This window comes from Plecotus auritus (assembly GCF_963455305.1).
Source record: "Plecotus auritus genome assembly, chromosome: 3".
In the NCBI taxonomy this organism is placed as follows: Eukaryota; Metazoa; Chordata; class Mammalia; order Chiroptera; family Vespertilionidae; genus Plecotus; species Plecotus auritus.
The window spans coordinates 92,520,745-92,548,707 of record NC_137772.1 but is presented as its reverse complement, the minus strand read 5'-3'; the positions used below and the strand labels follow the sequence as shown (position 1 = coordinate 92,548,707).

Below are 27,963 nucleotides of genomic sequence, written 5' to 3'. Positions count from 1 at the left end.
TGGTCATTTGGAAACTATGTTTTAATAAAAGTAGATAGTGAAATATAAGAGCAAGCCTCACTTAATAATCTCTTACATTCTTATTTCCTTTTTCAACCACACGCAACAGGAAAGCTGCACGTTGTTGTCTGTGCATGACTTTTTCTGAATGCAAACCTTAGTCTGTCCTTAAAATTCTCCCCAGCAAAATAATAAAGCAAAGGGTTGAGGCAGCTATTAGCAGCTGCCAAGGCCAGTGTGATGATCACAGCTTTTTGCAGCCTGTCCGTGCAGGTACCCACTTTCCACACAACCAGGTGGAAGGTTCTCAGTACATGATAGGGCAGAAAACACAGGAGAAAGATGATCAAGGCAATGATGATGGTGACAAATGCCTTCCTGTGAGAAACCCGCAGTCCTGATTCTGGGACCTCCACCTTTAACAGGGCTCGAATAATCAGCAGGTAACAGATGCTGAGCATGCAGAGTGGCAGCAGGAAGCCCACCACTAAGGCGATATAGTTCATGATCTGCAGTTTAACAATTTTATTGAAATTCAGCTCTAAGCATGATGTGACATTACCCTTCTGCTCAGAGCCATTCTTCAGAAGTGCTGTTGAAGAAGCCATGATGAGGGTCCATATGATCCCACATAGGACCCAGGCACTTCTGATGCTGGTGACATGGAGGAGCCGGAAGGGGTGAACCGTTGCCAGGTAGCGCATAACACTCAGCACAGTCAGGAAATAAATGCTGCTGTACATGTTGACATACATGGAGTAAGACATAATCCTGCAGGCCAGGTCTCCAAATATCCAGTTGGAGCCTCTGAGGTAATAGTCAACCCTGAAGGGCAGTGTGGTTGTAAACAAGAGATCAGAAATGGCCAGGTTCAGCATGAAAACATTTACAGATGTGGACTTCTTATAAGGCTGCAGAAAAACATATATGGAAAAGCTATTTCCCAAGGCTCCCCAGACAAATATTATCAGGTACACAATAGGATAAAAATCCCTCTTGAATTTTTCAATCAGGCAGTCCTTGTGGCTGTTGTTATTGCTGAAGGTGTCATTGGGTTCCATTTCTGATATGGAAGTGGATAGAGGCAAAGACATAAGTTTTCTCTCCATGCTGGATTGAAAAAAAAGACACAAGAAGTTACTTCCTGATCACTGTTTACATATTTCCAGGTTTTAATGAAGTGTGGAGAAATATTAGTTTTTCTTTGAAACTTAAATCAAAAATATATTAGCTAATATTTACTATATGCTCCATTATATTTCATGATAAAATTCTAGGATGCAGAATATACATTAATTTATTTGATTGAAGCTGAAGCCTTAAACTTGAGAGACTTTTGGCCTAGTGTCCATGTTGATGTGAATGTCCTATAACACTGTGGTCTAAATCTACCGGACAGCAGATTTCTTATTACCATCAATGGAACACAGAAGGAAGTGGCACAACATTTTTCAAGTGCTGGAAGGAAGGCTCTACCAACCTAGAGTTCTATATCCAGCAAAAATATCCTTTAAGTGTGAAGGCAAAATTAAGACATTCTCAGATGATAGAAAACTAAGAGAATTTGTTGCCAGCAGGCCTACTTTAAAGAAGGAAGAAAAGAATTTCCCAAACAGAAAAGAATCAATAAAAGGAGGAGCCATGGAATATCATAAAGGAAGAAAGAACACAATAAGCAAAAATATGAGTAAATGCAATAGGACTGGTTCTTTGAAAAGATTAATATAATTGACAAACCTATAGCAAGATGAACAAAAGAAAAATAGAGCAGACACAAGTTACTATTATCAGGAATAAAACAGGGGACATCATTATAGGCACTGCAGACATCAAAAGGATAATAAGGAAATACTATGACTACCTCACAAACATAACCTTGACAACTTCAGTTAAATGGATTACTTACTCAAATAATACAAACTATCCCAATTCACCCAATATAAAATAGGTAATTTGACTATTAAGAAAATTAACTTCTTAATTAAAAATTCTTAATAAAGAAATTGCCAATACTAGATGGTTTCACTGGAGTATTCTACCAAACATTTAAATACTAGTAAGAATTAACACCAATTCTATACAATATCATCCAGAAAATAGAAGAGGAGGATACCTACCCCAATTTATTTTGTGAAGCTAGTATTACCTTGATATCAAAACCAGACAAAGGCAAACAAAGAAAAAACCTACATAAGACTACAGATCAATAATCTTTATGAAAATAGATGTAAAAATCTTAGCAAATAGATTTTAGCAATATACAAAACAAATTTTTTACACCATGATAAAGTAGGGCTTATTCCATAGATTCAAGATTGGTTCAATATTTTTAAAATACTCAATGTAATTCATGTAAGCTAAAGAAGAAAAATCACATAATCATATCAATAATATACACAAAGCATTTGAAAAAATCCAATAGCTATTCATGACCAAAATTCTCAGAAACAGAGGAATAAAGGGGAGTTCTTCAATTTGATAAAGATCATCTCAAAATATTGACAGCTAACATGCTTAATGGTGAAAGACTGAATGCCTTCTCCCTAAAATTGGGAAAAATGCAAAGATGTCCACTCTCACTGCTCTTATTCAACATATTTCTGTTACATTCTAGTCATTCTGTTACATTCTAGTTAAATAAGGTAAAAAAAAGGAAATAAACATCATACAGATCAGAAAGGAAGAAATAAAACACTTCCCATTTTCAGTGACATGATTGAAATTAAAATACAGTTCCGTTAGTAATCATTAAAAAATGAGACTTAATGGACACAGACAACAGGGCGGTGAGGGCATGAGTGGGGGGTTGGGGGGGGTAATGGGGGAATAAGGATACATATGTAACACCTTAATCAATAAAGAAATTAAAAAAAAATAAAATTTTGAATTTTTCTCCTAAAAAAAAAAATGAAGACATAATGTAGTCCCAAAAAGTGACCCATAACAATATCTTAGTAAAGTTAACAGATTCAAAAGTGAAAAAAGAATCCTTTCAGATTCCAGTAAAGAAAAAAAAAATGAAACTTAAGTGTAAATCTAATAAGACATTACAAGATTTGCATACTGAAAACTACAAAATGCTAATAAAATAAATTGAAGTTCTAAATAAATGGAGATAGGTACCATGTTCATGGGTTGGATGGTCAACAGAATAAAGATGTCAGTTTTCCTCAAATTGATATACAGGATTAATGCAATTTCTACCAACAATTTTATAGGACTTTTTTTGTAAATATAGACAATATTATTCTAAAATGTATGTGGAAAGGCAAAGGAAGTAGAACATTTTAAAAAAAGAAGAAGAAAGTGGAAAGAAGCAATCTACTCAATTTAAAGACTTATAGCAAAATTTATCAAGATTGTGTGACATTGAAGGGATAGACACAAAAAATCAGAGGAACAAAATAGGGAACCAAGAAACAGATTCACACAAATATGCCCAAATTAATTTTTGACAATGGTACAAAAGTGATTCAACAGTGAAAAGACAATTTTTTGAGGTGCTAGAGCAATTAAATATCCATAGGCAGAAGAATACAACTGAACCTGAATCTCACACCTTATACAAAAATTAACTAACATGGATCATGGACTAAATGTAAAAAGTAAAATTATAAATTGTTTTAGAAAAAAGCATAGGAGAAAATCTTTGGGATCTAGATTGAGGGAGAGAATTCTTAGGTTTGACATAAAAAAAAATCCTATCTAATAAAAGAGTAATATGCAAATTAACCATCACTCTGTTACACCCAAAAGCCACGCCCACAAGCCACGCCCACAAGCCAATCAGGAGCAAGTATGCAAATTAACCCAACCAAGATGGCTGCAGCCACAGATAGAGCAGGAGGGAGGCTTGGATTTCCCCAGCGATGGAGGAAGCCAAGCTTTCCACAGACCCTGGCCGGCCCAGCCTCCACTCCAGACTACAAAGTTTCAATTATAGAAGATAAATAAATCCCAACAAAAATGGCTGCAGCCACAGAGCTGGAGAGAGCAGGAGGCTAGGGTTGCCCCGGGCGACGGAGGAAGCCAAGCTTTCCGCACACCCTGGCCTGCCTTGGCCTGCCTAGGCTACAAAGTTTCAATTATAGAAGATAAATAAATCCCAGATACCAGGGCCTCCACTTGGGTTGCCAGGGGGCGTGGCTGGTCTGCAAACCATCACAGGCCCCTCGCCCAGGCCACCCCACACCCCAAGGGAACCCCAACCCTGATCCGGGACACCCTTCAGGGCAAACCAGCTGGCCCCCACCCATGCACCAGGCCTCTATCCTATCTAATAAAAGAGTAATATGCAGATTGACCATCACTCCAACACACAAGATGGCTGCCCCCATGTGGTCAAAGATCCTGCCCCCATGTGGACACAAGATGGCCACCACAAGATGGCCAGCAGGGGAGGGCATTTGGGAGAGACCAGGCCTGCAAGGGAGGGCAGTTGTGGGTGATCAGACCAGCAGGGGAGGGCAGTTGGGAGGGACCAGGCTGGCAGAGGAGGGAAGTTGGGGGTGACCGGGCCTGAAGGGAAGGGCATTTAGGGGGGACCCAGGCCTGCAGGGAAGAATAGTTGGGGGGGACCAGGACTGCAGGGGAGGGCAGTTAGGGGTGACCAGGCCTGCAGGGGAGCAGTTAGGCATCAATCAGGCTGGCAGGGGAGTGGTTAGGGGGTGATCAGGCTGGCAGGCAGAAGCAGTTAGGGGCAATCAGGAAGGCAGGCAGGCGAGCAGTTGGGAGCCAGCAGTCCTGGATTGTGAGAGGGATGTCCGACTGCCCATTTAGGCCCGATCCAGGTAGGATCGGGCCTAAACGGGCAGTCGGACATCCCTCAAGGGGTCCCAGATTGGAGAGGGTGCAGGCTGGGCTTAGGGACAGCCCCCCCCCCCATGCACGAATTTCATGCACCAGGCCTCTAGTAATCCATAAAAGGAAAAACTGATAAATGGGACTTCATCAATATGAAAAACTTTTGCTCTGCAAAAGGCCCTGTTTATAGGATGAAAAGGCAAGCTATAGACTAGTAGAGAATATTTACAAACCACATATCCCACAAAGGACAAGTACCTAGAATATATAAAGAACTCTCAAAACTCATCAGTTAAAAAACAACTAAAACACCAATCCAATTATAAAATGGGCAAAAGACATAAACAGATATTTCTGACAATGTATAGATAACAAATAAGCGCAGGAAAAGTTGTTCAACATCACTAGCCATTAGGGAAATGCAAATTATAATTTTAATGAGATATAACTACATGCTTATTAGAAGGGCTAAAATAAAAATTAGTAACAACACTAAGTACAGAGAAATTGGACCACTCATATATTACATGCCAATTATACAGTTTTTCTGGAAAACAATTCGGCAGTTTCTTAAAAAAATCAAACATGCAACAACCTCACAACCCAGTAATTTCACTCTTGAAAAATTATCCCATGGAAGTAAAAATGTATGTTCATACAAAAACCTATACATGGATGTTTATAGCAGCTTTATTTGTAGTAGAAAAAAATTGGAAACAAGCCAGATGTCCTTTATGGATTAAATAAACTGTGATATACTATATACATGTCATAGAATACTACCCAGAAATTAAATGGAGTGAACTATTGATACATGCAATAACTTGGATAAATCTCCAGGGAATTATGCTATAAAAAAGCTAATCTCAAAATAGTGTAAAGTACAATTCCATTTATAAAATAAAATCTTTGAGCCCAACTGGTTTGGCTCAGTTGATAGAGCATCGGCTTATGGACTGAAGGGTCCTGGGTTCCATTCCGGTCAAGGGCACATGCCCCTGTTGCAGGCTCGATACTTGGTGGGGGTTGTGCAGGAGGCAACCGATGGATGATTCACTCTCATCATTGATATTCCTATCTCTCTTTCTCTCCCTCTCCCTTCCTCTCTGAAATCAATAAAAATATATTTAAAATCAATAAAAAATATTTGAAATGACAAAAATATAGAAATGGAGAACATAGATTAGTAGTTACCAGGGATTAAGAAGGTGATGGGAATAGGAGAAAAGTGGATGTGTCTATAACAGGCCAGCTTGAGGAATCCTTAAGATAGAAATGTTCTGTATCATAACTGTCCATGTCAATATGCTGGTTGTGATATTATCCTATAGTTTTGCAAAATGTTACCATTGGGGGAAAAGATAAAAACAAGTGATACCTTTATTGTTTCTCACAATTGCATGAAAAGCTATAATTAGCTAAAAATGAAAAGTTTAATTAAAAAGAAAAAGGTTAGTTGTAATCTGAGCAGGATACCCCAGATGTAGAATTCCATCTGGAAATGGTTTTGTGTTTAGAGCCTTTTATTATTATTATTGTGAAAGGTCCCCTTCCCCACACACAGCATTCCTCTCCAACCTGTGCACACTATATACCCGGAGATATCATCTCAAGAAAGATGGGAAAAGGCTCTCAGGAGCCTTGTTGCCGTTAGTAATAAAGCCAACTTGTTCAATAACAGGTGTGTTTCTGGTGGTCTTTGGCTGAAGGATATTAACAAATTGGAATCTGACCAAGATTCCTGCAAAGTTTTTCCAGACTTAAACTAGTACATCAACTCAGTAATAGTGCACAAATCTGAGACCCCTGCTCATGGTTGGATATGAGTTCATACTGCATTGAGCTCTGAGATTTTATTGAGAACCTTCAGCAGTGTGCATTTTGTTTTCTTAGGAATAGATCCTCTGAGTCATTTTAGTTACTGATCAGACTTGTAAATTTAGTAAATTGTGAGAATGTTTTTCTAGCCTTCTACCACCAGATCTATAATCTGTCTATTGTCTTGAGTGTTGTTTGTCTATCAGGGGAAAAGTGTATAAGGAAAGAACAAGATAATTCCCTATTACGTCCATCCTCGAGCTGCCCCAGGGGCTGAGTTCAGAAGGACCAGCATTCCTTGAACCAGCTTTGTCCTTTGGATAAACTTTGTGTCAGGTCATCATTTCAAAACTTTGACGATCTTGCTCTGTCTTATCTTTGTGACCTTGAAAACTGTTATCTTTTCTTTTTTTCAGCCCTAATTGGAGACAATTGACCTTTGTCCAAATTCCAAGATAAAAATTCATACAGGCACCATCTTTTATTATTATTATTATTATTGATTTCAGAGAAGAAGGGAGGAGAGAGAGAGATAGAAACATCAATGATGAGAGAGAATCATTGATCAGCTGCCTCCTGCACACCCCTCACTGAGGATTGAACCCGAAACCCAGGCATGTGCCCTTGACCAGAATTGAACCCAGGACCCCTCAGTCCGCAGGGCGACGCTCTAGCCACTGAGCCAAACCAGCTAGGGCCAGGCACCATCCTTGCACCCTGCAGCTCTCGTGGGGCTCCCTCAACCTAAAACAGCACCTCTTCCAAGCCCAAGACCTGTTTCCTTCAGCTTTCCTTACTGTAACGCGACTGTGTGCTCATCTCTACAACTGGCACAATTTCACCAGGGACAATTTGGAATTATAATAGCCACTTTGGGGAGCTTTGACATACGATTATTTACTTGGAAGCACTTTAGAACAATACGTTTATTTTGTTTAATGTTGGTGATAACCTCCTCATTTGCTTCCATACTTTGGGAATTAATAAGTGCTGGCTTTTTAATCAGTTATTGATAAAATTGTCAGGGACTTAAATCAATTTTAATGTAACTGTTTTATGTGTGTATATTTCAAACTCTGTTTTCTATGCTTTCCTCTCTTTGCAGAGGGAACATAATTCTCCTTTTTCAGTGTTAAAGTCATATTCATACGAAGCAGCCTCCCTTTTAATCTTGTTTAATTGTGATTCCTCTCTCTTTCTTTCTCATAAGAAATTACTGATTAACAGATGAAAAGAGTCACTCATTTTGTATGTGCACATTATAGGACTACTAGAGGCCCGGTGCACGAAATTCGTACACGGGGGGGGGGGGGTGTCCCTCAGCCCAGCCTGCACCCTCTCCAATCTGGGACCCCTCGAGGGATGTCCGACTGCCCGTTTAGGCCCGATCCTGGTGGGCAGTCGGACATCCCTCTCACAATCCAGGACTGCTGGCTCCCAACTGCTCGCCTGCCTGCCTTCCTGATTGTCCCTAACCACTTCTGCCTGCCAGCCTGATCACCCCCTAACCACTCCCCTGCCAGCCTGATTGATGCCTAACTGATCCCCTGCCAGCCTGATTCCCCCCAACTGCCCTCCCCTGCAGGCCTGGGTCCCCCCTAACTGCTCTCCCCTGCAGGCCTGGGTCCCTTCCAACTGCTTTTCCCTGCAGGCCTGGTCCCTCCCAACTGCCCTCCCCTGCTGGCCATCTTGTGGTGGCCATCTTGTGTCCACATGGGGGCAGGATCTTTGACCACATGGGGGCAGCCATCTTGTGTGTTGGAGTGATGGTCAATCTGCATATTACTCTTTTATTAGATAGGATAGAGGCCTGGTGCACGGGTGGGGGCCAGCTGGTTTGCCCTGAAGGGTGTCCCAGATCAGGGTGGGGGTTCCCTTGGGGCGTGGGGCAGCCTGGGCGAGGGGCCTGTGGTGGTTTGCAGGCCGGCCATGCCCCCTGGAGACCCAAGCGGAGGACCTGGTATCTGGGGTTTATTTATCTTCTACAATTGAAACTTTGTAGCCTGGAGTGGAGCCAAGCCTTCTGCTTGCTCCATGGTGGCAGTCATTTCTATTGGGATGTATGTATCTTCTATAATTGAAACTTTGTAGCCTTAAGCAGAGGCCTGGGCCGGCCAGGGTGTGTGGAAGCTTGGCTTCCTCCATCACCGGGGGCAACCCTAGCCTCCTGCTCTTTCCAGCTCCGTGGCTGCCGCCATTTCTGTTTGGATTTATGTATCTTCTATCATTGAACCTTTGTAGCCTTGAGTGGAGGCCTTGGCCGGCAAGGGCAGGCGGAAAGCTTGGCTTCCTCCATTGCCGGGGAAACCCAAGCCTCCCACCTGCTCTCTGTGGCCGTAGCCATCTTGGTTGGGTTTATTTGCATATTCGCTCCTGATTGGCTGGTGGACGTGGCTGGTGGGTGTAGCGGAGTGATGGTTAATTTGCATACTACTCTTTTATTAGATAGGATTTAGCCCAGATAAATAGTCAAAATGTCTGAAATAAATAAACATTTATTAACATGTGTTACACTTTATGAACACTAAAAATATCTACACTAATAAAAGAGAAACATGCAAATTGACCGTACCTCTGCTATGGCCACAAGCCATGGCCACAACCCAGTCAGGAGCGGGTATGCAAATTAACCCAACCAAGATGGCTGCAGCCACAGAGCCAACAGGAGGCTTGGGTTTCCCTGGCAATGGAGGAAGCCAAGCTTCCTGCCCACTCTGGCCGGCCCTGGCCTCTGCTCAAGGCTGCAAAGTTTCAATATATAGAAGATAAATAAATCCCAGATACCAGGGCCTCCACTTGGGTCGCCGGAGGGCATGGCCGGCCTGCAAACCACCACAGGCCCCTCGCCCAGGCTGCCCCATGCCCCAAGGGAACCCCCACCCTGATCCGGGACACCCTTCAGGGCAAACCAGCCAGCCCTCACCCGTGCACCAGGCCTCTATCCTATCTAGTATAAGGGTAATATGCAAATTGGCCATCACTCTAACATACAAGATGGCTGCCCCCATGTGGACACAAGATGGCCACCACAAGATGGCCAGCAGGGGAGGGCAGTTGGGAGGGACCAGGCCTGCAAGGGAGGGCAGTTGGGGGTGACCGGGACTGCAGCGGAGGGCAGTTGGGGGGACCAGGCCTGCAGGGAAGGGCAGTTGGGGGGAACCAGGCCTGCAGCGGAGGGCAGTTGGGGGGACCAGGCCTGCAGGGAAGGGCAGTTAGGGGCAATCAGGCTGGCAGGGGAGCAGTTAGGCATCAATCAGGCTGGCAGGGGAGTGGTTAGGGGTGATCAGGCTGGCAGGCAGAAGCGGTTAGGGGCAATCAGGAAGGCAGGCAGGCGAGCAGTTGGGAGCCAGCAGTCCTGGATTGTGAGAGGGATGTCCGACTGCCCATTTAGGCCCGATCCCTGTCCTAAATGGGCAGTCTGACATCCCTCGAGGGGTCCCAGATTGGAGAGGGTGCAGGCTGGGCTGAGGGATACACACACACCCCCGCCCGTGCACGAATTTCATGCACCAGGCCTCTAGTATTTACATGATAGGTTATTGTTACAGTTGTGAGAAAAGAAAAAGAAGGTATTATCTTAAAATTAAAATATAACGTTTTTTTGGCATGATTCAGAGTCAGAGTCTTTAAATATTTAGTTTAATATATAAACTGGTATCAACACAACATTTTGGTTTGTAGAAGACCAGGGTTAATATTTTTTATTAAGCTAAATTTTCTACTTTAGTTTTATGAGTCAAGCAATATTCCACTACTTTGATAACTTGTTTAAAATTTTTAAATATACATATAAAATTGTATTCAATTAAAAGAGGTGAATAAAAAATGAATGAAAAAAACAAAATAAAAATGTATTAAAATAAAATGAGTGATAGTAATGAATGCCTTTTTAAAGTTAAGATTTAAATTTATGAAATCCTTACATTGTTATACATCATAATGATTTAATGTGGTGGTAACTAAAATTATAATTTCCTGATCCTTAACTAAATTTAAGACCTTAGGCAAATGGTTAGTTAATAAACCTTTGGATGCCTAAATAAATTAATAAAACAGATACAAAACACTGGCCACTAAATATAATATTTACCTTATTTGTTAGAATTGGCAATAGGTAAAATATGCAAATGCCTTTGGATTATATGTTTATACATCAAAATTGTTTACATTGAATGACATAAACACTAATAGAAAAAATATCTAAATAATTCCTTATCTCCTCTAATTGTTTTTATGCTTGAAAAAAGGGAAGGTTGATTACTTTAGTTAAAGATGATAATTAATATAACTGGTTAATACAGAGAAATACAAATATGTATATAAGATAATGAATATGATTTTCTGTTTGTTAGGAAGCTGAAAATTTATTCAGAGGATAAATTAAATATGATATACACATTATTTTATTTAATAGATTTCATTTTAAAGCTGTAAACACTTTAAATTTATTATTTATTTATATACTAGAGGCCTGGTGCACAAATTCATGCACCAGTGGGGTCCCTCAGCCTGGTCTGCGGGATCAGGCCAAAACCGGCTTTCCAACATCCCCTGAGGGGTCCCAGATTACAAGAGGGCACAGGCCAGGCCAAGGGACCCCACCAGTACGTGATCAGGGCCAGGGAGGGACATGGGAGGTTGGCCAGCCAGGGAGGGACCATGGGAGGGTTCCAGGTCATGTCTGGCCCGTCGCTCCATCTCGATCTGCTGGACCCCAACAGCAAGCTAACCTACCAGTCGGAGCATCTGACCCCTGGTGGTCAGTGTACATCATAGCAAGAGGTTAGCAGCCTTAGCATATCATTAGCATATTATGCTTTGGTTGGCTGAATGGACAACCAGACAACCAGACATTTCGCATATTAGGCTTTTATTATATAGAATTTACAAATTTGTGAATGTCTAAATGCAGTCATATGCACTGAGTGGCCAGATTATTATGATCTCTGAATGCATAATAATCTGGCCACTCAGTGTATGTGTGTGTGTGTGTGTGTGTGTGTGTGTGTGTGTGTGTGTGTATGAGGCCCGGTGCATGAATTCGTGCATGGGTGGGGTCTGGCCAGGGGGAGGAGACATGGGCAGTTGGCTGGCCTGCCTGCTGGTCAAACTCCTGGTCAAGGGGACAATTTGCATATTAGCATTTTATTATAGAGGATATACACTGAGTGGCCAGATTATTATGTGTTCAGAGATCATAATAATCTGGCTACTCAGTGTAAGTGCATATTAAGAAATCTTTTACTGCAGATTATTACATGAATAATGTACAAAAAAGAGTAATATTCAAATTTGGGTCTTCTTAATATAAAATTAGCTCTCATGCTTCTGACACAGTTATAAATCATTTTTTAAAAGATTCCTTGCTTTAAAAATAGTTAAGTCCCTAATAACTATTGTTAATTGCTGGGAATTCTTACAATGTTGACCATAATTATTTCTTGACTTTAAATACTTGTGACTTATATTTTATCTCTTCAAACAACTATTCTTTTTTTAATAAAGGCTTTAAATGCTGCAGGCATTTTTAAAAAAATATGTTTTTACTGATTTTAGAGTGAAAGGAAGGGGGAGAGAGAGAGAGAGAGAGAGAGAGAGAGAGAGAGAGAGAGAAACATCAATGTGACCCCTAACCGGTTTGGCTCAGTGGATAGAGCATCGGCCTGCGGACTCAAGGGTCCCAGCTTTGATTCCGGTCAAGGGCATGTACCTTGGTTGCAGGCACATCCCCAGTGGGGAGTGTGCAGGAGGCAGCTCATCGATCTTTCTCTCTCATCGATGTTTCTAACTCTCTATCCCTTTCCCTTCTTCTCTGTAAAAAATCAATAAAATATATTAAAAAAAAAAAAAAGAAACATCAATATGAGAATCATTGATTGGCTGTCTCCTATATTGAGGATCGAGACAGCAACTCGTGCATGTGACCTGACTAGGAATTGAACTGTGACCTCCTGGTTCATGGGTCAACACTCAACTACTAAGCCACACCAGCGGGGCTCAAATAACTATTCTTGATTCTTCCTTTCCCAAGTTCAGAATGAAGTTATTTATATGCATTTCTGCCTAAACTACCTTCGGGTTTATTAAAATGGCCAATAGGTAACATGATATTAGTTTCTTCATCCTATAAATGGAAGGACAATGGAAATAATTAGATTTCTAAAAATTTATTGAATTAATTAATTTAAAACTATTACGAGAGAGTCTTTGTTTATCAAAGTTAGTAATAAAAAAACTGATAAATTACAAAAAAAGTGGATTTTTGCTAAGTTAATTATACTTAAGTAAAATATACTATAGTATAAATATCTTTCAAGGGTTATAAACTTTTTTAAGTTAAAGGAAGCATTCTCATGTTTAAATAGAAAGAACGCTATAATAAATGAGTATCAAAAGACTTTCTTCCAGGATTCTAGATTTACAAATCCTTTTCCCTTTTCTGTCATGACAAGTCTGAGCAAGCACTAGGGGTTCGGACTCAATTACATGGGAACTACCAGAGATCAATGCTCATTTTAGTTATGGATTCAGTAGCCACAGTGTAACTATATTGTTTAAGAGCTATAGCAGCTGCAGCAAGGCTTGCAGAAGCCTTCAGTTAACTTAGTCAACTTAAATCGAGGGTCTCCACTAAACAATAGTTTCTCTGCTGTGCAGACACTCTTTATTGATAGAAATAACTCAGGACTTTTCAGCTAATCACTTAAACTCCTGTGCAATTTTGGTGGTTTCCCTTCAACATCACCATTCACTGCTGTAACACTCTAAACCCAGCTACCCTCCTTCCCACCTCTGTAGAAAGACACCAGTGATTTGTTAGTTTGGCTAGGGAGGTATCCATACCATGCATGGACTTTCTAGATTCTCCCTTGGATGTCCCTGATTTAACTTTTTTAGTTGGTTGGTTCATACTTAAAAAGAAAAATTAAAAATTGTCAAGCAGGCTATGCTATTGCTGACTTGAATTTACCCTGAAACAAAATAGATGACGAATTAATGAACCTGGGGATGCTTTGCTATAACCTAAAGAGAGAGCCATAATAAAAGTAGAGTTTAGCAAGGCTGCTTCATTATTTTAGCTACAGTAGCAGAGATAAACTGGCAATGACATTAAACAAACACTGGTGGGGTAATTTTAGGCTATTGCTAAGGAGATTCCAATGCACGCCCTACCTGCCATCAACACAATCTTAGCGATTGTGAAGGAAGAAGATGGAAAACTGTAGCCTCGAGGCTCCTTTGAATGTCTCTAAAGAGTCTGTGAATGTGCTCTAGTTGTTGTTTATTTTCAGAATATGTTAAAGCTTTTCTTTGCTGAAAAGCTCTGTTGTAATAGTATAAAACTTGGCTTAATTTTGTAATTCCAACTTGTCTCTACATTAAAAGAGATACACATTTCACTGATACAGTTGTTAAAGAACTGTAAAGGTTTACCTTTTACTTAGAAACATCACTGTCCTTATCCACAAACAGCAGAGAAATAACTAATAGAATTCTACAACCCTCAAACTTTAAATGGCCCAAGCATTTCCATTGACCTCGATGGCAGGTAGTAAGAGCAATCTCTTCTAGGACCCACAAGTTATCTTCCTCTGAGTTAACGACAGGCTGCCTTATGCATGGGAATTGCTTCCAATTTTTTATCGTATTCCTATTGCAATCTACTGTGATGAATGCAGGAAAGATGCATTTCCAAAATATTCTTCAAAGCAGCCTCCGTGTGATCTGAAACCTAGATATTTGGTCTTTGGGAAACATCAGAGAAAAACTTCTCTTGAACCTCGATGGAAAGGATTTTATTGGAAACTTTAACAACTGGCATAGCATTAGAACTCCAATATTTTAATGTTTGAATTCATGGTTACCAACTAAAAAGACATAACTTCCCCTCAACTACTGGAAGTCCTCAAACTGAAGATTTTAAAAAATTCTCCAGAAGCTGTTGATTTACAGAAGTGGACAGCTTCTGCCCAAAACAGCAATCTACAGACTGCAGACGCAGACAGCTTCTACACAACACAGAATAACATTACTTTTCTAATTCTTTGGCACTCTTTTCATTCCCTTCACTATTCATCTTGTCCATCATTGTACTTTCACTCTCTCTATTAACTAATATGATCTCCTTTCTCTCTTTTTTAAAATAAATATTTTTATTGATTTCAGAGAGGAAGGAAGAGGGAGAGAGAGATAGAAACATCAATGATGAGAGAATCATTGATTGGTTGCCTCCCACATGCTCCCTACTGGGGACCGAGCCCACAACCCAGGTACATGTCCTTGACCAGAATTGAACCCGAAACCCTTTAGTCCACAGGCCAACTCTATCCACTGAGCCAAACCAGCTGGGGCTGATCTCCCTTCTCTTCATTCTATAACCCATTATGGTCTTCTGCCACTTAAGAAAAAAAAAATTGACATCTATACAGCAAGACCACCAAGCACCAGCCAAATGTGAAATTTGACCATAATCCTTAAGTCTGAGCTACTACCAATGGAGCATACATTACTTACCTAAAGCTCAATTAACTCAGAATAAGGTCATACTGGAAAAGTTCCGTAAAGATGGCGGAGTAGGTAAGCACTGTGCTCATCTCCTCCCATGACCACATCAAAATTACAACTACATTATAAAACAATCAACCTGGAAAGGTTGAAGACTAGCTGAACAGAAGTCCTATAACTAAGGTTATAAAGAAGAAGCCACACTGAGGCTGGTAGGAGGGACAGAGACCTGGAACAAACTTCTCCCACAGTCACATGTGGTGATTGAGAATCAGGAGAGATATCTCCGCTGCAGAGTCCTCCTGAAGAGTGGAGGGTACCAGTCCCACACCTGGCTCCCCAGCCTGGAATACCAGTGCCAGAGAGAGGAGTCCCCACAACATCTGGCTGTGAAAATCAGTGGGGATTCTGTCTGGCCCGTTGAGACAGAATGTTGCTTGAAACCCAGGCATCCTTTAGGGCCTGCAAACAGACTCACTCACTTGCAGGCACTTACCCTAGGCTCTGGCAGAGGGACAGTAGCTTGGAGAGTGCCAGAGATGTACTAAATGTTAAGCCTTCCTCCTACACATCCAATAGGCAGGCACCATCTTTCTTGTGTTGAGCCCTCCCCTCAGACGGCCAAATCTGAATCTTTTAAAAATTGTGCATTGACCCCACATCAACAAAATGCTTGCTGATGTTTTTACCACCCTATCATCAAAACCGAACACTTTGGGAGTGGGAACAAAGGCTGGGCCTATCCTGGATAAAAACAGTTTCTTCATTTTCTTCAAAGGCATTCCAGACTGCTTTGCAGGACATGTTTGACTTTACTAAAGGAATCTATGAATAAAGGCTCATTTCTGTTATGATAAATAATTCTTAAACTCCCAATACCAGTATAGTCTTGGCCTCACTGGGATACTTCTCATGTGGATAGCAGGAGAAGAAACATCAATGAATTTTAGCAGGCTTACACCCACCTGTCACACACTAACTTAACCTGTGAAATCGGGGTAATTGTTAGAGAATTTTAGAATTTTGAACCATCAGCTCTTCAGTGAATCATCATAGAAACTTCTGGAAAAGGTAAGCACTGCTAATTGAGAGAACTTGCAGGACTAATAACTGACTCCCAGGTATGCTGACTGTGCAATCAGCTACTACCAGAGTTGAGACAATGCAACTGGAAAGGATCATCCAAAACTCATCTCTGACCCTGGAAAAAGTCATAAATTATATAACATCTCTAGAAGTTGACAAAAGTTCTTTCCTTAATCAAACTCCAGCCAAGCTCCTCTGAGCTCTCTTCTTAACTAGGATTCCTTGGCCTATAAAGACTCGAATAAAACATTAACATAGCTCAAGGGCACATCTGTACATGATGACCCTAACCTCCCCTTCTTACACAGCCTGAGAAACTCAAGGCTGTCAAAAGAATTTACTGTGTGCCCCAGCTAACAGCTAAAGATTGGGCCCCTGCCCCCCAGCCTCTACGGGAAGGTAGCAGCCTAACATCTATAACACCAGTTAGCAAACCTAGATGCATTTGACATGGACCAAACTTCCCTTCCAACTTTTTATAATTTTTCAATTCCCTGACCTACTGAGCACCACCTCTATTTACTCATTCTCTTTTGAAAACATTCAGTTATCTCTATAAAAATCAAAACTGAGTTCAGTTCTTGTTGGACTCTTGTCTCTATTGCAATAGTATATTACTGATTAAAATCTATCTCACTTTATCTGGTGTCCAGCTTTATCTGTGAAAAAGCCTAGGTTTAAATGTAAATTTATTAGACAGAGTTGCCATGGATAATGACATAGTCTTTAATTTCTTCTTAGCCAGTCAAAGAGAAATTTATGCAAGAGTAAACACCTCTTATTACAACTGTATAAATACTACAGAACAGGCCATGACTAGGGTGGGGTGTTGAGGAAGCTTCCTGAATATATAGAAAAGAACAGGTAGAGATCAACCACAGGACTTGTATGCATACATATAAGCCTAACCAATGGACACAGACAACAGGGGGGTGAGGGCATGAGTGGGGGGGTGGGGGGGCAATGGGGTGATAAGGATACATATGTAATACCTTAATCAATAAAGAAAAAAAAAAGGACAGGTAGATTTTGGGAGACATATTTTCATTGTCTGGCTTCCTGTTTCTCAGAATCTGTTATAAGAATTAATAACCACTTTTGTTCCTGAAATGTCTTGCTTTCTTGAATCTTACTCCCAAATTACTTAACACAAGCACGAATCCTATAACTCCTCACATCTTCTTTCTGAGACATCCCAGTTTCCCAACGTGCACATTCTCTTTTGATACAATAAAGCAGTAAATCCAACTTTATTCAACTACAGGCATGTTCCTAATGCCCTTGGACTAGAAGATACTGACTGTGAGAATCCAAGTAATAATCTAAAGAATAAAAAAGGTATGGCAAAACATTAGTTAAATTAACTTACCAAAAGGTGGTTTGTAAGTATATTTCTGATGCAGTATGGATGTTTTTCAATTCTCCTTCAGAGACCTATGTGAAGATGTGACTCAGACAACATGGTTTGCATATAAAATGTCAAAAAAGAACAGCTTTTTTTTTCTTTAACTTAGCAATTCCACAAGTATCTTCCAGAGAATATGAGCTACATAGATTCTCTGTAATATGGCCTCCATGTTCAAATCAGCCTGAGAAACACAGCAAGCTCTAGAATTCTCCCTTGGAGATTCAGAATCCATGTTAAAGGCTCTATGGGGGCTCTGAAGGGGGGAAATGTCTGATTTATACGAAGTATCCTTCCTTTTTTTTTTTTTTTACTCTGAATACTTTTTTGCACATTAACACATACTTCTCTCCCACATAACTAATATTTTATACAGTCTTACTTGTGAAATGCTGATGTTATTATATAATATATCTGGAAGATAATTTTGATAGACAAGAAAGAAAAACCTCTACCCGCCTACCCTCCACTCCTCAATGGGCCAAATCAACAAGGAAGTGTTCAAGTGTTTGGAGTCAAGACACTCTAAGCACTTCAGACTAAATTAGCATTTTTGAGCATCCATTACTTCATTTATAAAATGGAGATTGTGTTAGTTTCCTAGGGCTGCTTTATCAAAGTACCACAAATTGGGTGGCTTAAAACAACAGAAATTTATTCTCTCACAGCTCTGGAGGCTAGAAGTCTGAAATCTAAGTGTCAACAAGGCCATGCTTCCTTCTAAGTCTCTAGGGAAGAATCCTTTTTTGCTTCTTCTAGCTTCTGGTGTTACCAGAAATCCTTGTCATTCCTTGCCTTGTAGATGCATCACTTTAATCTCTTGACTCGGTCACATAATGTTTTCCTTATGTCTTCCCATTATCTTCCCATTATGTATTTTGTGTCTCTGTGTCTTGTCTTCTTCTTAAAAGAATACCAGTCACTAGGGCAGAGTTCATCTTAGTTTAGTATGACTTCATCTTAATTAATTAAATCTGCCAAGATCCTATCCTATGTAATAAAAGGCTAATATGCAAATTGTCCCCTGGACCGGGAGTGACCGAGAGTTCCACCAGGGGGTGGGGCCAGCTGGCCAACCTTCCGCATCACCTCCCCCTGGTTGGCCTGGCCCAATCAGCCCCTATTGGGGCAGGCAGGCCGGACCCCACCTGTGCATGAATTCATGCACTGGGCCTCTAGTTTCTCAATAAGATCACAGTCACAATTACCTGAGTTTACGACTTGGACATAACTTTTGGGGGGACATAATTCAACCACCACAGTGACATATAACACTTATTTCATAGAGTTGTTGTAAAGATTAAATGAGAAAGAGAGAGAGAGTGCGAGAGCACTTCACAGAGTACATGGCACTAGTAAGTGTTCCCTAGCTGCTTCACTCTCTTGAATAGTAAATGATCTGGCTTCAACATCTGCCATTCCACTGACCATGAGAATGAGTTGATGACCTCAATTCTCACATTCATATGAGGTATAAAATGTAGATTTCTCTCCCTAGCCAGTTTGGCTCACCAGATAGAGTATTGGCCTGCAGACTGAAGGGTCCCAGGTTCAGTTCTGGTCAAGGGTTTTGAGCTCAATCCCCAATAGGGGGCATGCAGGAGGCAGCCAATCAATGATTCTCTCTCATCATTGATGTTTCTATCACTCTCTCCCTCTTCCTTCCTCTCTGAAATCAATAAAAATATTTTTTTAAGCAGATTTCTCTTGGTGTTTGCTAGAAAAGCATACTCTACAAAACTACTGATTACTCTTAGATTATTCTGACATGTTTATGATGAAAATCTCTCAAAAAATCACTCCACTCCTTTACTTTGAGTCTCTGCCTACCAGGAATTTTCTGATAACCCATCTTCTTAGGCCTCACTGGAAGAGTGGACTATGGATTGTGAACTAGAAAATTCCAATAAAGGGAAAGTAGAATCTCCCATTATAAATACACAAATCAGAATTCTGGGTTAAAAATTTGTTCCATATGAGTTTGGTTTCTGTAAATTGATTTCTTGAGGCTTAGGAGTAGATTGACAAGATGAAATTTCTCATGTACAGAACTGAGGGCCATATCCTATTTCTGAGATAACCAAGGACCTTAATGCTGATTGCATGGATGGTGGCTCTCTCCTTTTGATCTGTTTCAACAGCGAATCTGAGGTTTCTATGTGGGTTATAAGAAGAATGGTGAGGCCATTAGTTGAATGAGAAACACATATTCTAGAGCTCAGGAGACAGAACAAGGCTGCTGATACAGTTCAGGGAGATAGTCATGAAGAGACGAGAAGTCTGGAAGCCTGACTTGGGAAAGGGAATACAGCAAAATCAGAAGCTTGAAGATAGTGTTTTAACCAATTTCATAGAGAACTAAAGTTTCTATTGGTTGGCAGGACCAGGACAGAAGGATCAAACCCCAAATCAGAAAGGACAGTGTTGCAATGCTAGAGTTCATACAGACAGCACACACAAACCAAGCCCGTGAGGCACACATGGATTTGGATTAGATGTCACAATTATGTGTCATCTCTAGATGGGCATAGCACTAGAGTCAGGGTTAACACACAGAACCTAGGGGATAGGCGACAAGGCAAGGGAGCTAAGACAGATAAATTTTCAAGGAAGTGTTCTATTACAAATGGGCTTTTTTTGAAAAGGATGCACATCTGTCCCTATGGCCATATAGAACCTCTTTAATCTAAAGAGCCTGACCATAGAACCCAGATTGTGACAGAATCCTAAAAAAAAAAAGTAAGAAGCCAAGGAAAAGTCTGAATTAGTACAAATAGACTTGAAAATAATCAAGTCCTTAAACTTTTTGACCATGAAGACCACCACTTCTCCCATCTCAAGACGAACAGGGCTTGTGTATTGTAATGAGAAGGCAGCCTGGGGTGTGGCAAACCTTTAGGGATCCTGTCAGCTACAGATGCTGGGGAAAAGTCCCTATCATAGGCAGAGCATGGGATCCAGCAGGTATGACCCACAAAGCTCATCAAAAAAGATGGTACAGGTGGTCCACTAGGGAGTTGAGGGGTGCGGGGGATCAAAAACAGACTCTAGGGATTCTTTGAGCAACTGGGGAGGAAGAAAGAATTCATGGGGAGGTCAGTGTGCAAGCAGCCAGACCCTTTACTGCCGAGCCACAATGCAAAGAGAGGACTTTACACCTGAGAGGAGGCCTGGCCAGTGCAGGCAGGTCCTGAGTCTTGGAGAGCCCAAATGCTGAACAAAGCCTTGGACACAGGCACTCAGATCACAGATGCTAAAACAGGGGTCCATTTCCCTGAATGAGGTAGAGACCAAACCTCAGGAACAAGAGAGATGCCCAATTTCAGAGTCAATGCACAAGATCAGGATCAGATCTTCCCCAAGGGTAACACTGAGTCCCAGAGTTGCTTCATTTCCTCTGCCTGAGATTAGGGTTGGTTCTGGGCTTCCTAGGGGACTGCCGGAAAGTGGGAGTGGTAGATAACTGCCAACCTGCCAGGGCTGCAGGGAGAAAACAGCTACAGAGTCTGCTTTGAATCCAGAAGCCTCTTAACCCATGTAAAGCTAAAAAAGGAAAATATACAAACACTCTTCCTAGAAATCTTACTTAGCTAACAGGAACAGGCTAAAAGCAGGGCCAACTCAACCAAAATTCCATTTAATTCAACACTTCCTCTTGAGAAACCTTTGAAACATTGTGATTGTTCCTTCCTGCCAATACAAAATACATTTGACTACACTACACTGCAACCTTTCATTAGACTAATTAGAAAGAAAGAAAGAAAGAAAGAAAGAAAGAAAGAAAGAAAGAAAGAAAGAAAGAAGTCATCTGCTAGATGTGGCTGTAAAAACCAGCCAGACCAATTAAGTATGTGACAGGAAGCTGAGAAATATATGAACAGGTAAATTCAAGGGAAATTTGGAAATAAATTGAGAGCATAATTTCTACTGCCTTAGAGAGAGAGGAGAGAGTGTGCATAGCTTTCGGTACTGAAAGTGGGGTTGGAACAAAGAAAGAATGAAGGCTTTGTCTCCTGCAGCTTTACCGGTAATAAAACAACAAAGAAGAAACAGTGAGAATCAGCAGCAGATGGAGATGCCATACTTCAGCTATGGAGAAACCCAAATGTGCTGCTGGACCAGTTGAAATTGGAGGAGGGTGAATAGCTTGCATTGATGCTGACTGTTTTCATGATCATAGCAAAGCTGCAACTGTCCTGAACCTCACAGTTATTTTCCTGTATACTTAGAAAAAATATATTTTTGATGCATTCACAGGAGAACTTGTCGCAGAGTCCTCCCCCACCATCAGCGCTGACTGGGACTGTGAGCCCACAGATGTGCTCACCTTCAGTTCCCAGATCTGGGCTTGTGATCTGCACTCTGAACCTCAAGACTGAGGCACTCAGACACACTAACATGTGCATACCTAGAAGAGCAGCAAGCAATGTGCAATTAGACAACCAGCTGCCGTGACATTGTGGTAAACTGCTAAAGAACAGATAATGTTCTGGAGAATCAAGGTTGGTGCAGTGTGCGTCATCGTTACAAGGCATTTGTGGTGGCATTTTGCGCAGAGCAGACCCTAGGTAAAGGGCAGCAGCACCTCATTGGAAGGAGAACTGGTAGACCTGCCATGCCAGCAGCCTCCCTGATTGCTACTAGGTGATGTTCTGAGTCCTCTGTTTGGCCACTGTTTCTGGGCCTTCAAACTCCCACAAGGAAAATCCTTCTAGTAAAATTGACATCAGGTTCCTTGTCTGTGTGACGCATCAGCCACCCCCACTATCCCTCACTGCAAGTCCCCCAGCTTTGGCCAAACCTGCCTAAGGACTCTGGGAAAACATGCTTCCTCTATCAGTCCACCTCCACCTCCACCTCCACCTTCACTTCCACCTCAAGCCACAAATGCTTGTGTATTTAACAAGGAGCTATAGCCAACCTGCACTGCATTTACTCTGTGGTAGGCACTCTGTGAAGTTCCTTTGTATATTAACTTAAGTTACCAGGATGGGTGAGTTCTCGGGCAATTATAAACAGAGGTAGCTGAGGACCATGGTGGGGCTCCAGTGGGGGGTCCACAGCCAGGTGAAGATGAACTGATAGTGGACTGAGCAGTCAGCAAATGGAAAATCATAAGTCCTCAGGGCCACAGAAGTTAGGGAAGGAGTGGAGTTTCAAAGGCAAGACATGAAGATCAGATGAGAAAAGAGAGGAGAATCAGCTGCTGAGCAGTAACAAATGACCTTAGCCTACTTAAGTATAATTCAGGGTCTCTGTGGTGGTGGGGATGGGGCAGGGCAGCCATTGCTGTGGATTAAGAAGAGGAAGATAAGATAGAAATGACAACAGTAATTTAGGAACTTTAGGCATAAAAGGACAAGGAAATATTGAAATTTGAATAGGTCATGAAGTTAGGTAGAGGAGGAAAGTAGCATTTGATTGACCACCTGCTATGCATAGTGAATACATTCTTGCATTTACAACTCAAAATAATCCCAAGGGACTATCTTTACTAGCCTCCTTTTCAAGGTGAGGAAGCTAAACCTCAGAGTAATGGTGATACAGCTAGAAAGTGAGTGGGTGGGGAGTCAAACTAGGTATGCTGAGCTTCAAGTACAGAGTACATTCTACTCTAGTGTGATTCAGGAGTATGAAGTTTGAAGAGACAGGAGGAGAAATGAACAGAGGAAGAAACTGAAGTCACTTGGGGAGATGGGCTGAGAGTAAGAATCACGGTGTCTCCAGAGAAAAGAAGACTGCATCTTCCCTGCCCGACTCAAACTTTCCCTCCAGCAAGAAACCCTTCACAGTTGCAGGATGAGCGTGTCCTCTCCCTTCATTGTGGTCACTTTATCAACTGCTGCGACTTTACCAGTTTCCTGTCCTTGGGCTTCCCCTGCCCCTCCCCTCACTGTCTAATCAATGATAACCGTCTTATTGCTAAGTTCTTTGATACTTTTATCCCCACTAAGTACTCCCCCACTAAATCAGTCTTTCTCTTGGTCTCCTCGACATTGCGTTCTTGATTCATCTCTTATTGTTTGGCCAGTCTTTCCTTCCAGGCTGCTGTTCTCTTTGCCTGTCCCCTAATTATTGATGTTTTCCAAGGTTCTGTCCTTGATCCTCTTTCCTTCTCTGTTCTCACGTCCTTGCATGAACTCATCAACTTCTCTGGCTTCAGTTACCATCAAGGCCCCTAACTTAATCAGGCTCCCTCAGCTCTTCCTCCCCAGCTCTAGACTGCAAAGAAACAGTTCTATTGCACTTTTCATAAATGCTTCAAATTCAAAGTGCCCCAAGTTTTCTTCCAAACTGCAACTCTCATTTCTTTGTGAAGGCTTCCAGACTTAGCTCCCCGAAGTTGTGCAGAGAAGATACAGCCCTCTGGGTTGGAAGATTCTATATGTTTGTCCCTCAAAATCCCAGAGGCCCCAGATTGCTGAGCTAATATGCCTCCCTCCCCCAAATAGAGAAGTATCATTGAGTGCCTAGTTCTTGAAATCCAAGACTGCTAGCTCATTCCTTAGTTGAAATAGGCACCAAATGTCATGGCAGAAACATAAAGTTTTGTTGACCTTTCTGGCCTCCTGGGAACAGTCTCATGCTTTAAGAATTGTTTCAAAAGGATAAATGTAGTTCTTGGAGATCAAAACAGAAATGTAGACAAAAAGAATTGAGATCACAACATCTTTTGAATGAGGAACTGAGCTGGTGTGCAGGCTTCCAGAATTAATGGGGGCAGGGCAGTGAACCACACAGTTCTCCATTTCCATGGAGTCAGCAACTTGGATCATTCTGCTGCTCCAGTTGTCTTCCATGCTATCTCCCTCAAAGTTTCTCAAAATGCCCCGAAGTGCACCACCAAGCTAATAACCCTTTGCCTTCCCAATATCATCTGTTTCCCCAGGCCTCATAACTGTAAAATCAGCACCTTGGGCCCATTAGTAAAAGGGATATTTGGAGAACTGCTGAAAACCAGCAGGTGTTTAATAGTATTTATGGCTCTGGAAGTTTCCTGAGAAGGGAATTCTTTTTTTTTTAATATATTTTATTGATTTTTTACAGAGAGGAAGGGAGAGGGATAGAGAGTTAGAAACATCGATGAGAGAGAAACATCGATCAGCCGCCTCCTGCACACCCCCCACTGGGGATGTGCCCGCAACCAAGGTACATGCCCTTGACCGGAATCGAACCTGGGACCCTTCAGTCCATAGGCTGACGCTCTATCCACTGAGCCAAACCGGTTTCGTCAAGAGAAGGGAATTCTTTAGTCCACTTTCTCTGTCCTGAAGAACTTCTCTTCAACAATTCTGGGGCCCAGAGAGACTTCTTAGCCAGACCCCTGGAGCCTGATTATTCACCCTGCAGGATGACTGAAGTTTCCCATCTTGGGTTTCCGCAGAGCAGAGTTTCACTGTCTAATATTTGTCCTCTGGTTAGGACTCCACATTTGGAAGTTGTAAAGCTCATAAAGCCCTGTCCTCCCAGTACCTAAACAAATGGTGTCTGACTTGCCCTGGAGCTTAGCAGAAAGAAAATGCGCCATGTTGCCCATGGTGTTACTACGGGATCCTAGAGTAACCTGAAGCCCCTAAAGAACAGTCTTTGGAACCTGTCTGTTTTCCATGGGGAAGACCTGCATGAGATCTTGCAGCCAGGGTGGGAAGGTGTTCACTGCAATTGTCACAACAGGCAGAGAATCCCTGTGGGAGACAAGGGCACTGAGCAGTTTCTCCCTTGTAATGGCCTAATCTAATTGGCTTCTTTATAAGCAAACTTTCCAGTCCCCTCCTCCCCCCCCCCCCCCACCGCCCCCGCTTCACCATTTCTCCTCAGATTTCTCAGGAATTCACCAGGATGGAGCCAATGGGAAGAGGGATGTTGGTGATTGGTTGATCTCTCTGGCCTGCCTCCTGACTAAATTCTAAAATGCTCAGTGAAAGTTCAGAACTCCCTAAAATAACTTCTGAATTTCATTAAACTGATTTCCTATTTTAGTTCTAAAGACCAGATATGCCCTATGATATTGTTTTCTAATTAGAACATTTTCTTGAAATCATTGCAGTTGTCAACTTTTCAATGATTTCTCCCAGCTGCCCATCCATAGGCACCCTTTAACTTGCATCTGCCTCCTTCTTTTTATAGCACTGTCCCTGACTCCTGAGAACCCATGGGAGCCCCTGAGCCTTTGTGTCTGGACTCTGCTGAAAGTTGCTAGGCCTTCTTGAAATATTGCCCAGTTTAGGGGAAGGACTGGACATGCAGTGCACATCAGCTGTGACCTTCTTCCACTAAAAGGAGAACTTTGCTTAGACCACAGAATGTGTGGTAAAATGACATCCACCATCACAAACATACATGGACAGATGGAAGGATAGGCATTCCAGAAGATGTGTATTGTCAGAGCCGCCATTAGGGCAAAGAGCTGAGTGAGTAAAAAGTAACAATTTGGAAAGTTCTGGTGTGGCCAGACTGCCAGATCCTTTAAGTATCCGTGTTGGGCTGATGGTTTAGCAATAGTTGTCCTTTTTCTATCCTTCTCTGACAAAATTTTCCCCTCTGTTTACTTGTTTGGTTAGTTTGCACATTCTCCTCGGATGTTCCTTACTTGAGAATTTCCCTGTGCAAAAAGGTGCCAACAGATTATAGACACAGTTGGGGATAACTAGCCCCCAAAATTGGAGTTATTTCACAATTTGATTCTTTTTATGTTATTTTGAGGGGACAAATGCTCCCAGAGAACAACTTATCCCCAGGGACATAGAATTTAATGTTATAAAACTATCTCAACAAATTTTTGTCATTTTTCCAGTGTGCTTTATTAGTGCACTTTATTAAGGAAGATTGGAGGTATCTATTATTAACCCAGTTTCTGATCTAAGTAAGGCTGCAGAATCATTTGCATTTGAATCTTGATTCTCAATTCTTCTAATTTCAAAGACAGAAGAAGAAAGATAGTAGATCAGCAGGTATTACTTCAGAAGCCAAACTCCTTCCAATAATTCCTAGGGATTGTGTCAGCAAAAAGAACCTCCCCCCCGCCCCGCCACCCCCCCCCCCCCCCCGCCAATATCAAAGTGACTAAATGACATGACTCAGGGGCTCACAAAAGCCCATTAATTCAAATTAAAATTCCCTCTCTTTCCCTTCCCTCCTACCTAGGCATTAAATTCATTTATTAGAGCAAAGGAATTATTTACAAAGGTAGCTTGTTAAACATCATATGTTTCCTAGAATGATATGGAGGTATTGTGATATCATGAAAACCCTTGGTGAGTAAATCCCAACAGGATCCAAATCCTGGCTCTACCTCTTGTCAACAGTGTGAGCATTAGCAAGCACTCATCCTCTTGCTGTTACTGAGAGAGCCAGAGGAGGCAACACAGGTGAAAGCCTCCTACATAGCTGCACTGAACCTGGCACATCATGTACATCCAATGCATTATCATTCCTGTTGCAATCCTATGTTGTCCAGCAAAGAAATGCCTAAGAACTTGTTAGAATTCTGGGTGTAAAATACATGTAAAGACAGTAGGAAACAAACAGATAAGGAGAGAATGTTTCCATATGTCTGGAAAACTTGAAAACCAGGGAATTAATTGCCTGAGAAATGCCCTAGGCAGCTGCCAATAGCCTGGGATCAGTAGGCATCTGAACCTATAGAGGAGAGGGCAAGGAGCAAAGCAAACTGCCAGCTTTCCTCCTCCCCAGACCATCCTGCTGCCCAGAATCTCCTGTGAGGCAGACCTGGCATCATTACCCACCTGTCTCCACGAGGTCCTTCTTCTGTCACAGGAGCCAGCTCAGGGCTTTCCTAGTACAGGTGTTGTCTCTCACCTGGTCTCTGTCGCGCCCAGCTTCTACTCTTGCTGTTCTCAACCCATTTTCCACATGGTGGCCAGAGTGACCTTTCCAAAGTGAATATCTGACACTTACTCTTCCATTAACAAGGGAAGCCTCCTTCAAATATCTCAGAGAATTTATAAGGAAACAAAGCTATTATTAAGGTAAACTCAAAATAAAAAGAAATCAACTTACCTTAAGGAATCTATGATGCCTCCAAGTACTCTGTAGACAATTGTGCTTTCTGAACTAGAGGTGCAAATGAGGCAAAATGCATCTCTATAGCTTCACAGGATGACACTTACACAACACATATTTTTTTCTCATGATAAAAGTCTTGTTTTTATAATGTACAATACATTATAATGTACAATAACCATGGGCTGGGTCCTTTTCCATTCTCCCAGCGTAAGTAATCTTTAAACTTCCAGAAATAAATAGGCTCTTCTCCTCCCTCCCTCTCCTTCTCTTCACCCTCTTCCTCTTCCTGTCCCTCCCTAGCCTGTTCCCGCCCCCACCCC

The 27,963-nt window shown here is 41.7% G+C and overlaps 1 protein-coding gene across 1 annotated transcript; it reads right to left on the bottom strand.

Annotated features, from left to right (window-relative positions):
• Positions 1 to 4: 4 nt before the first annotated feature.
• CYSLTR2 (cysteinyl leukotriene receptor 2) lies at positions 5 to 27,887 on the bottom strand. The gene is made up of 2 exons (XM_080661113.1): positions 27,638 to 27,887; positions 5 to 1,110 (listed from the first exon to the last, which is right to left on the bottom strand). Exon 2 carries the CDS (start codon positions 1,107 to 1,109, stop codon positions 93 to 95), a length of 1,017 nt encoding a protein of 338 aa, XP_080517239.1. The 5' UTR covers position 1,110; positions 27,638 to 27,887; the 3' UTR covers positions 5 to 92.
• Between the last annotated feature and the right edge of the window lie 76 nt (positions 27,888 to 27,963).

What these genes read in the sequence shown, in the direction of transcription:
- CYSLTR2 (XM_080661113.1), bottom strand. Translation starts at nt 1,109, where the DNA reads ATGGAGAGAAAACTTATGTCTTTGCCTCTATCCACTTCCATATCAGAA.